This window comes from Pistacia vera, unplaced genomic scaffold, assembly GCF_008641045.1.
Source record: "Pistacia vera cultivar Batoury unplaced genomic scaffold, PisVer_v2 Contig7, whole genome shotgun sequence".
NCBI lineage: Eukaryota > Viridiplantae > Streptophyta > Magnoliopsida > Sapindales > Anacardiaceae > Pistacia > Pistacia vera.
In genome coordinates this window covers 253,382-265,120 of record NW_022196556.1, presented here as the reverse complement: position 1 = coordinate 265,120, position 11,739 = coordinate 253,382, and the positions used below count along the sequence as shown (strand labels likewise).

The 11,739-nt window shown below is 41.1% G+C and overlaps 1 protein-coding gene across 1 annotated transcript; it reads right to left on the bottom strand.

The window, feature by feature from the left end:
• Positions 1-223: 223 nt before the first annotated feature.
• Positions 224-2,492, bottom strand: LOC116114027 (F-box/LRR-repeat MAX2 homolog A). Its single transcript, XM_031400177.1, has one exon. It carries the CDS (start codon positions 2,342-2,344, stop codon positions 230-232), a length of 2,115 nt encoding a protein of 704 aa, XP_031256037.1. The 5' UTR covers positions 2,345-2,492; the 3' UTR covers positions 224-229.
• Between the last annotated feature and the right edge of the window lie 9,247 nt (positions 2,493-11,739).

The window sequence follows — 11,739 nt, the reverse complement described above, 5'->3', positions numbered from 1 at the left end:
TCTCTCTTTAATTGTTTGGAATTTAACATCCTGTGTGTTACACGCTTAGTTACATCGGTTATTTAAAAAAAAAAGAAAAAAAAAAAAACTAATATAAGATGATACACCATGTAAAAATAAATAGACACAAGATGCCTTTGAAATTCAGTTTTCAAAAATTATTTTATCCTATGCCGGCTTACAAGTTCTTCATACAATTCAAGCGTCTCATATGCTTGTTTATTATGATTCAATCATCTATGCGTTTTCTATTAAGCGCGTCTTCAAAGCGACAGCAGGAGTCCACCCTCATTTCAGTACTCATATCGGTCTCCGGTGCTGGATAGTAATCTTCTCTCAGTTGAACATCCCTCAGATTAGGAATTTCAGGAAGGAACATCATAAAATGTTCATGAGCCGTTCCGTGGATAAATAGCTTTCTCAGCGTGCTACACTGTGCAAGCAATCCAGCTGCCGGTAGTGACAGACTCCTGTGATTTACATCCCTATCTTGTGGTGGCCAATAATCAAGCTCGTTAAGTCTCAATTCCCCAATTCCTTTCAAGAAAAATCTCTCCCACAAGCTCAAATCCATTTGTCCCGATGGCGCTGTTAGAGCAAAACCTATTGTTTCACCACAATCTAGTTTCATCCTTGAAAGCCGTGGATACACTGCTAGACAGCCCAATCCAAAAGCCTGCTCCGACGGTTTGTACCGTCTCCGGCTATCTCCTTCCACCTTTATAAGAATCTCTTCCAAATTTGGACAATCATCGAGACCCACCTTCGGCAATGGCGTTAAGAGCTCACCAACTTCAATCCAAACTGAGAGGCTCTTCAAGCTTTCCCATGTCTTGCACCAAGATCCATTTCCATTACTTTGCATAGAGTAACCCTCCCCATCGAAACAGTATTTTCTTTTCTTCTTGCTCGTGTTAGTGTCAGTATCTTCATCTTCAGAGAATGAACTACCCTCATCATTCACTACATTGAGTTCAAAACTGAGAACATCTGGATCTGAATTATCGCTCTCTTCCACTCCATTCCATACACAATCAATATGCAGTTTTTGAATACGATCACGAATCGGCTCCAAAGCTCTACAGGATGCCACAGCATCAAGGTTCTTACAACAAGAAATCCCCACCTGAACCAAAGTCTTTCGAAGCAAACAAGCCATTGTCCTCAATCCCCGGACTGTAATATTTTTGCATCCTTCAACTTCAAACTTAGCCAATCTACAACACCCTTTCCCGATGGCTATCAAACCCATATCAGTCATGTCTCCGCAATTCTTTACAGACAAAGACTCGAGACGTCCACACAACGCAACCCCATCAAGCTGCCATCCAATAGCCAAACAAATCCCATGAAACTGTCCTAACTTAAGTGCTTTGAGATTCGGACACTTAGACTTTAGCACCTCGAGAGCAAAACCGCTATCTCTTACATTCTTACAGACATCGAGAACCAACTCCTCCAGTAAAGGCAAGCTATTGAAAAACTTTATTAAAGTCTCTCGACTGATTCTTGCGTCCTCTGTAGTAAAACCATCACTTTCTGGATCTCCTCTCAGATTAGCCAAGGACGACGTGTCGGCTAGGTGGAGAAGCGACAGTTTAGGACATTTGGTTGCGATAGCCAATAAAGTTTCGTCACCGACGAAACCAATGTACCTCGGATCAAACATACACGCAACTAGAAACTTGTTCAGATTAGGACAGGCGGCAGTGATATCTTGAATCTCCTGCGACTTAAAACCTTCCATAAACGATGTCGTGAGAAGATTCAAGTGCGTGAGATTCGCTGATATATTTGGAAAAGCTTGGAGAACCGGAGGGAGATCTTCTGTCCAGTAATAGAAACTGGAAACATCAAGAGAGGTAAGTGACTTACATTGTTCAAATAAAGGATAAAAATCAGCTCCGATATCGGACTGCGGGCGTTGATGCCAACGGACTAATTTGACGTGGCTCAATCTGGGCCACTGAGGAAGTAAAATCTGGAGAGTGGCGGGTGATCGGCAGTAGAGAGTGATAGAGGTGACGGAAGGAAAAGCCTGTCGTAAGCGCTGAGCCAACAGAAGATCAGACGGCAAAGAGGAAGAGAGAAGGGAGTGGCCCCACGGAGAGAGAAGAGAGAGGTCTAAGTTGGTGACGGATCTGAAACCGTTAGGGATCAAGAAGAGGTAACGAGCGTTGCCTCGGAGCGTGAGAGAGGTGCGCGTGATCCTCTCAAGCAAATGAAACTTCTGGCTGACTAAAGAGAGGGAGTTACGAGAGCGTGTATCAGTGATGGAAGCGAAAATATTAGAGAGAATAACGTCAGGGAGATCAGAGATGGAAGTTGTAAATGCCGGAGCCATCAGAGGAAGTGAGCTCAGGCTCTTTGGTATAGGAGAGGGGGAGAAGAGAAGAGACGAGAAGTTTCGAAGAGGTAAATGTGAGTTGAGAGGTGAAGAGGCGTGGTATGGGGAGGCACGTGACAAGGATGGGTTTGTTTGGTAGTGTGGAAGATAGATAGGGGTGGGGGGATTTTGAAATGAAAACAAAGTTTTGTTTTGTTTTAACTTTCGATGGGGCTTTATTCGTTTTCTTTTGGGCTTATAGCTTTTAAGAAGCATTTAAGAGTTAAAAAAAAAAAAAAAAATGAAAAAGCCTTGGGGTAAAATATATTGGAATCCAAAGAAGAAAAGAATATGGGCCGGGGGAGGGCATTTTGGGAAAAATACCGTGAAAGGCAAGGGTAGTACAAAGTGGAAGTGGATGATTCTCAATTTATCATTGTAAAAGGCATATTTTGCTTCCAAGTGAAAAACAGAGGGAGTGTTGTTGCATATTTTAAAATGTGTTAGTGAAAAATGAATGTTGATAGATGGTATGGTCTCATTGTTTTAGATGGATTAGCTTTACAAATTCTTTGCTTTAGACATTGGCAGTGGGCACAATGATTAGAATAAATTTGGGTGATTTTCGTATTCTTAACCTTACTTTACGTTATCAAAAAGATATAAGATTTTTTTTTTATTATTTTAAATAGGGTTGATTTGTGCTCTACTGCCAAATAATATAAGATTTGTAGGCCACACATATCTTTTGGGATCCATATCAAATCTACAACTGGCTGCCATATCATTAACTTTAGAAATTTGCTTTGTAATTATAATTAATCCCTTCCCCACCCACCAATAATTGTTATTATATTAAAAAATATGTTAATTCGTAATTAATCAATTTGTATGTGTCTTGTCTATCCAATAGTAAATCCCACCTTATAAATTATTATCATATAATATATGTTAATTAAAGATGTTTATGACATTAATATTACTGTTATTGACAACCACAAGTAATATAGTCCGTTTCATGCTACCTTCAATTTACGTGAACAAGTCAGCAAATGTGTCCCTTCGCTATGACATGGTCAACTTTTAATCCATCCACTTGGCATCAAAGCTTCAAAGTAAATCCTAATCGTACGTGATGATATGACTACACTCAAGACTACCCCTGTGGAAAGGAACCAACCACGTGTCCCAAGAAAAAAAAATCAAGAGGAAAAGTCAATTACTCATAGTCATGACAAAGACGTTAATAGTGGGTGAGAACAAAAAATAATTAATTAATTGTTAATAGAATCATCTGATATTCTATGTGATTAATGTCCATATTAGCAAAAAAAGGATTATATTTATAGGAATTGGTCCAGTTTCAAACTAGAAATTAAATATTTTTCATAAATATTATGTGGTAAAAAATTATTCTATGAAAATTTAATTTTAATTTAAAATTAGTTAATCACATAATATTAAATGAGAAATATTATATGTATAATAATATTATTATTATTTAATATTTATTCAAACTAACTTGTGCATCTGGTTTTACCAAATATTAATATAAAATTCCCACTCAATTTTCTATCTTCTATCTTCTATGGTCACCAACCACCTTATAACTCTATATATATTATATCTTATAACTGGATTTTGGTCTCTCTAATATATGTTTTGTTCATTAATGCTCGCTGCCACTTTTTCTTTTCTTCTTAATTTATTATACTATCAAATGTATTCTTAGTTGTAGTTTAACTTTATTATTATTTTATATATTATAACATCTCCATATATTAATTCCAAAATGTAATGGAGGAGATGTCTTTACAATTTCTTCCTTCTCCAAGACTCCAAGTCTATCCACAAAAATAATTTCACTTTTTTTTATTATTATCCATTCACATAATTGGTTGGCTTGCTCTTGGTTAAAAGAAGAGGATGGCCCAAAGCGAGTTCCATGGAAAAAATAATTAATAATTTATAAGTGTTAACGACTTTTTCCCACCTAAATAATGGTTTTATCTAGACTGTTAGAGTTTTTAAAGAGAGAAGGATAATAAGTCATTTGGTGGTTGTGATCGATTAAAATTTGACTTGAGAGGGACAGTTTTACAAACCATAATCACTTGATTGTCGGTGATTGGAGAGGTCGACAAGAGTAGGGTTTAAAAAATTTTAGTAAGTGATGATAGAATAAGAGAATGATGATAGTGTGGGATTGCAACATGCTGGAATTGGAAACAGAATATAAATTTAAGTAATAAAATGGTATTTTAAAAGTTTATGCACTATGTGGGTGGAAAAAAGTAGTTTACTCTAATTTATAATAATAAAGTATATCATAAAACAAAAAATAATGGTATTTAGATAATAATAAAAAGTAATACTATTCTTACAAAGAAATTTTACAAAGATTTTTATATAAAGTAATGTGATAAAAAATGAATGAAATAACTTCACTTTTTATGAAAATGTTACGAAAATCTTTATAAATATAGTATTATTGAATAATAAAAAGCTTATAACCTTATCTTAAAAGAGGGGTGGGGATTCTGTTTGGATGAGATTGGACCCTACAGGATTGCCTTATTTAGTGTTGATTGATTTGAATAATAACGACATTCATTATCACAATTTGTCAATTCCGATGCCACCAATTTGTCAATTTCCTTCTGGGCTCCAAATCCTAAGTCAAAATTGGGCTTTGGCCCCTAAATCAAATTTTTATAATTGAAAATTTCGCAAACCGACACACTCTGATCTGGATTAATATATATTTATTTAAATTTGTACAAAGTACCTAATTTTTTAAAATTTCAAAGTGATAAGATGGAAGGGGTCCTTGGATTGTAATATTTCACATGGCAGGACTTGTCAAAATATGACATAATCGTTTTGAGGCCGTCACTCTCAACCCATACTTGTATTTTCACGTCACGTTTATTAATTACTAGTACGAACACAATTCTTAATGGCTATCGTCCTAGATGGAATGTTTTTCGTAGTACACTATTAAATTATAGTTACACTAATAAAATCTAACAATCTAATCTTAGGTTGATTAAATTTCAGGGTGTAATACTAATAAGATGAATTATTATATGATGATTTTGCTCTATCCTTTTCATACATTTATGTGATGTAGTTGAAGCACGTACATTCCCGTGGTGTTGGCAGGGTCCTTCTGGAAGTCCAAGTACACATGCACATCACATGTAGCTTATGAATAGGATATCGTGGTTGCCTTACACTACGCCCTCCATCACCCATCACGTGATGTGTTTCTTTCTATTGATACTCTGCTTGCTCACGTGTCCTCGCTCTCTCCCATTCCTCTCACTCTCACCTTGCCACCTCTCCTGAGTAGTCTAGACCTATTAAACATAAATTGTTATGCCTGAAAATATAAGGCTTATTCAAGGCTCAGTCAGCATAAAAAGTCAAAGTTTAGATAGACTCACAGTCAGTTAGAGACCGTCATGTCGCGTGATGATAGGAGCAACACACTCATGTCAGTAAAGTAGGTGCGCGTCAGACCTATCAGAAGCTGTAGTGACTCTACGTGTCCAATCCCTGCACTAAATCGCGTAAATCACTTTAGAAGGTGGGCAATATGACATAAAGAAGGATTTGCACGGATAATCCTACAAACTCGCAGATTTAGTAATGATAACCTTAATCCATCCCACTATAAATAAAGAGCTATTCTCTCATTGATGGGATTCGCTACTCTCTCTCTCAAAAATATATAGCATTCCCTCCCTTGTACAATCATTTTTAAGTCAGTCCGCTAACGCGATCTGACCTCTATCATTAATACAGGAATCAGTGGATGTAGGATTCGCTTCCTTAGCATCCGAACCACTTTAAATGTTGTTTTCCATTGCATTTACTCTCATTTTTCACATTCACATGTGTCTTCTGAGCCTGCTCAGCATTTCACACGTGCATTTGGTTGGTGTCAAAATCACGCATCAACAGTTTGGTGCTAGAAGGAGGGGTCTGATTTAGTATTCGTCCTTCATCAGGAGAATCTCTAACTTACTGGCCCTACAATAGCAAATGGCCTGCCAACTTGAACCTGAGCGAACCAACCAGGGTGCTGGGGAGATCCCCCAAGTCCAGGACACCTCTTCCGAGGTACCTTCGGTTCCGCAAAATGTCGCGGGGGATATCCCGTCAAGTTCACAACTTGACTCTGCCATCAAAAGCTACTTTGAGAGGTTCGACAATACCCTCCAGACGGTCAATCAAAGGTTGGACCGTTTGGACCAGGGCGTGCCACCCGAATCAGCTGGGGCAGTGCAACCGCCAAAAATACCTGTAAGTCGCGCGAAAGCGCAGCAAAGGGCGATAGCCCGTGCTGCGAGCACTGCAGCGTGTTGAAGAAAGGGCAAGCAAGTAGCGAAAAATGGGCCTAATGTAATAGCCTCTTTCTACTCATATACTCATAAAAGATACATAATGAAAATACATGGAAAATAACATAAATAGTTGGACCCAAAATTTTCTTTCATTAAACATATATATGTATTTAGATATTCTTTACACAAAAATTGTATTATGTACAAAAGTGATCAAAAACATGGTGGACAGTGTAGCCATTTCCCTTCGCTTGCCGACGCCCATCCAACCGTGTCCTCACCTAGATCCTGCAAAACATAGGAAACAACGGGATGAGCACTAAAACAATGCTCAGTAAGTAAATCCTCTACTCATCTAACCCCGTAACTCTTTTTCTCTAATTCTTTCCTTACAATTCTCATTTACTCTTTCTCTTATACTTCTCTATATTTTCTCTTTCTCAAAACTCTTTTCTACTTACTTTCTTTAATAAGTCACGACCTCATCTTACCGGAGGCAAGGCCGGGACTCGCTCCCACTCTACGTGACTTCTACTCATTCTAGCCGATCGGACTCGGTTATGGATGGATTCGGAACTCTTGGTCATGTGAGTGTATAATCTCTCTCTCTCTCTCGGGTACTCTCGGGTATAGCCCTCATCCGCATGCACTCTCATGGGCTACAACGCTTCTCTCTCTCATACTCATGCCGCTCTCTCAACGGAGAATAGAGATCAAACCCGAGAAAATCTAAGCTTTCCTCGACATGAAAAGCTCGACCAGCAAAAAGCAGGTCATGAGCCTTAACGGGCAAATAGCGGCGCTAAGTCGCTTCATATCGAGGTTAACAGATCGCTGCTTGCCGTTCTTCAATGTTCTAAAGGTCAATAAAAAGTTCAAATGGACTCCCGAGTGCGAACAGGCATTCCAAAGTATTAAAGAACACCTCGAGAAGCCACCTCTTCTGTCTAAACCTCTCCCGTAAGAGATCCTCCTCCTGTATCTGTCCGTCTCTCAGTTCGCGGTCAATGCAACCTTAGTTCGGGAAGAGGATAGGGTCCAATGGTCAGTGTATGTCGCGACCAAGCATCTGTTGGATGTCGAAATATGGTATCCAGAAATGGAACAATTAGCTTATGCCCTGCTAATCGCTTCCAGAAAGTTGCGACCTTACTTCCACACCCATACGATCCATGTAATGACTAGTTACCCGCTCAAGCAGGTCCTCCAGAAGTCGGAGGCATTGGGTAAATTACTTAAATGGGCCATGGAATTAAGTCAGTTCGATCTAAAGTACAGACCGAAATCAACTATCAAAGGGCTGGCTGTTGTCGACTTCATATAAGAATTCTCATATCTTCTGACGAGTGAGTCGGAACAACAACCCAGCGAAGTCATTCAGGAAACTGCTCAAAATCTATCGACCTGGAGCCTCTACGTCGATGGATTATTGAACAGAAAAAGGGCTGGTGAAGGTCTTCTCCTTTTGAGTCCCGAAGGGGCTCGCATTCATGGCATTCTCTGGTTCGGTTTTAAGGCAACCAATAATGAGGCCGAGTATGAAGCTCTGCTCGCTGGATTGCGGTTGGCCAGAGAAATGGGCACAACCGCGATCAGTATCCACAGCGACTCCATACTGGTCGTTAACCAAATTTTAGGGGAATATCAAGCCAAGGAAGAAAATATGGTCAGCTATCTGAAGAAGGCTAAGGCGGCGCTCGAGCCATTCAAGCACTTCACGATCACTCAAATTCCTAGTGATAGTAACTCAGTGGCAAATAGATGTCTTAGAAAAGATAGCCTCGTCATTAGACTCAGATGCACCGGATAGCATCCCTGTTCGATTCATCGAGGCCCCCAGTATTAGCTTGATCGAATAGGCGTGAATGTAACAGAATCAGATTCCTGGATGACCCTCATCATTCAGTACCTCAAGGATGGGACTTTGCCTAATGACAAGGTTGAGACAAGGATTTTGCGAACAAGATCTGCTCGTTACACCCTCATCGAAGACCAACTGTACAGGTAAAGGTTTAGCGCCCCTCTCATCCGATGTGTGACTAGCGAAGAGGCAGATTACCTCATGAGGGAGATACATGAAGGGATCTGCGGTAATCACACCGCCGCATGATCTCTCGCTAACAAAGTTGTTCGTCAAGGGTACTACTGGCCCCTAATCCAAGAAGACACCTACAACTTTATCAAAAGGTGTGATAAGTGTCAGCGGTTCGCGAACATACCGCGAGCTCCTTCCCACCAACTGATAACCATGACCAGCCCCTGACCATTCTCCATGTGGGGAATCGATCTCATCGGTCCAATACCAGTTGGTAAAAGGGGAGTAAAGTATATCGTGGTTGCGGTTGATAACTTCACCAAGTGGGTAAAAGCCGAGCCGTTAGCCGCGATTACGACCAAAAAGCTCAAGGACTTCATTTTCAAGAACATTGTGTGCCACTACGGGATTCCTCATACCCTCATTTCAAATAAAGGTAAACAATTCGATAACAAGGAGTTCAAGCAGTTTTGCGACGAGCTGAATATTCATAAAAAATTCGCCTCAGTCGCGAGACTGCAAGCAAATTGTCAAATTGAAGCTGTCAACAAAACCATCAAGCACACTATGAAGGCCAAACTTGGCGCAGCCAAGGGGAATTGGGCCGACGACCTTCCCGAAGTCCTATGGGCATACATGACAACTCCAAGAACCTCTACCTCAGAAACCCCTTTTTCGTTAGCATACGGTTGTGAAGCGATGATCCTTATGGAGGTAGGAACCGATTCACTACGGAGGGACTTGTACAATGAAGCGCTTATGAGAGCAAGTCTGGATCTTGTTGAAGAACATCGCAGCAAGGCTCTGCTAAGAATAACAGTCTATCAGCAACACGCGAAAAGGTTCTTCGATTCTAAGGTCAGACGAAGAGACTTCCAAGTCGGCGAGCTTGTATTGAAGGAAGTTCTTCTCAACTATATAAGGGACAGTCTAGAAGCTTACTTGGTGGGGGCTTTAAAGTTGCGTACTCGTTGAAGAAGCCATACTTCCGTAAATTCTCGGTTGTCACAAGCAACCTTGCGTCTCGACTTTCCTTGGGCAGAAAACCGAATGAAACAATTCTATTCAGGTCCACGAGCAAGTTCAAACTGGTCGTTCTATTAACTGTCAAGGAAAATAAACAGCTCGTTAGCAAAGAACGAAAATCAAGTGAGTTCAGAAGGAAAGAGAACCTACTCGGATCCCGAAAGCGGCTGATGCCATCATAACTAAAAAAGAAAAATTTTGTGTCGTATGGTCCTGCATTGCTCGGATAGCTATGTATCCCCACTTGTATTGAATTTTGCCTAGACAAGTACCAAGAATCCTTGTCCTTGCTCTTTTTTAAGACGTACGAGCAACCGAGCTCAACCGCGGTTAGCTTGCCCAATCGGTTCTCCCGACATGCGATGTACATGGCAATGGCGATCATGTACGCGTTCGGGGCCGAAGTGATCGCGGACCGACCTAGTGAAAGGGTGGAAAGGGATCAACCCCCCACCCTTGAAGATATCTTCCGAGATCGCGGCCATCCCACGTGGCGGATCCCGGGCAGTATGCACCCTGTCGCGGAAAACGTCTACGCTGACAGTGAACTAGTTAACCACCCTTTGCAGCTCATCGACTATAAGCGCCGAGTAAATCTCTCGAGTGGGGCCCGCAGGGGCATCCTCTACGGGCGAGCTGGCTCCTTCATCGGCTATGTTCATTGGGGGGTCCATTTTGCAATCTACAAAAGCGACAAAAGGATACCATTCAGTCTTCGTACATTTTCGTACGATGACATGGAGGAAAGTTTTTCCTCCTTAAACCCAGAAAAGCCCTAATAAAATACTTAAAAGAGCCACCACCAATGGCTCCAACCCGACGGAGAGTATTTCGTCCCCGATAGGCTACCGACGGACAGTTATCGCATGGTAACTATCAAAAGCAAAAAACATTGAAGATAAAAGAAGAGAATCATCTTTACCTCTAGGAATGAGAAAGATTGACTCTTCTGTTCCAAATATCGAGCGAACGCCAATATGAAAGGCAAAGAACCAAAACTGGCAAAAGTTTCTTGCTCTCTGAGAATGAAAATACTATGGCTTTGCCTGAAGGGAGCTTGGGCTTTTTATAGTGAAGGAAATGACGCTTTGGTTTCCCGAAATCAAATGACGTTTGGGCGGTAAACGCATCTGACCGTTGATTGCGACCACGTGTCACGAATCAACGAGGAAGAGTGACCGTCACATCTCAGGAAACCAAATCGTCAGCCCCTTTCCGTTGAAACGCTCAAGCGACAACACTTTTTCCCTCCACATTTAATGCGCCCACAACTGCATTTAATGCTCTAATAAGGAACGTCGTTTCAGCATGACTTGCATTTAATACGCATAGTTGACACTTATTACACATAAGACACGTCTGTCAGAGCAAATAGCATTTCATTTAATGCACCCACTGTGCAACGGATAATATCTGAAGAGATCGTTACCAGAAACACTCTTCGTCATCAGTTGCGAAGCAACGCGACTCCGAACTTTTTGTCAGTCGCGAGGCGACGTGACTCTTCGGACTTCTTATCAGTCGCGATGCTACATGATTGTTCGACCTCATCTCACGTCAATCGTGAAGCGATGTGACCGACTACGAAGCAGGATAGCCATAACTTAAAAAGTTGCCAAGTGAGAAAAGGTCGGGATCATCGCTAACACTGGGTGACCGCGACCAGGTCGCTGACCCTAAGGTCGCAAGTCATCCTAGGTCGCTTATGGAAAGATGTCCTCTCGATCTTCTTTACAATCAGGTTGGATCGACCAACATCTCTTCAAACACATCAAATCGAGGCATTTATAGTTTCCAAGGTTCGATTCTCAAACTTTAAAAATTAGGGGACTTCTGTTATGCCTGAAAATATAGGGCTGACGCAAGGCTCAGTCAGCATAAAAAGTCAGAGCTTAGGTAGGCCCGTAGCTAGTTAGAGGCAGCCACGTCACGTGGTGACAGGAGCAGCACACTCATGTCAGTAAAGTGGGTGCGCGTCGGACCTGCCAAAAGCTGTAGTG

Excerpts from the sequence above, each read along its gene's own strand:
- LOC116114027 (XM_031400177.1), bottom strand. The coding sequence starts at position 2,344 with ATGGCTCCGGCATTTACAACTTCCATCTCTGATCTCCCTGACGTTATT.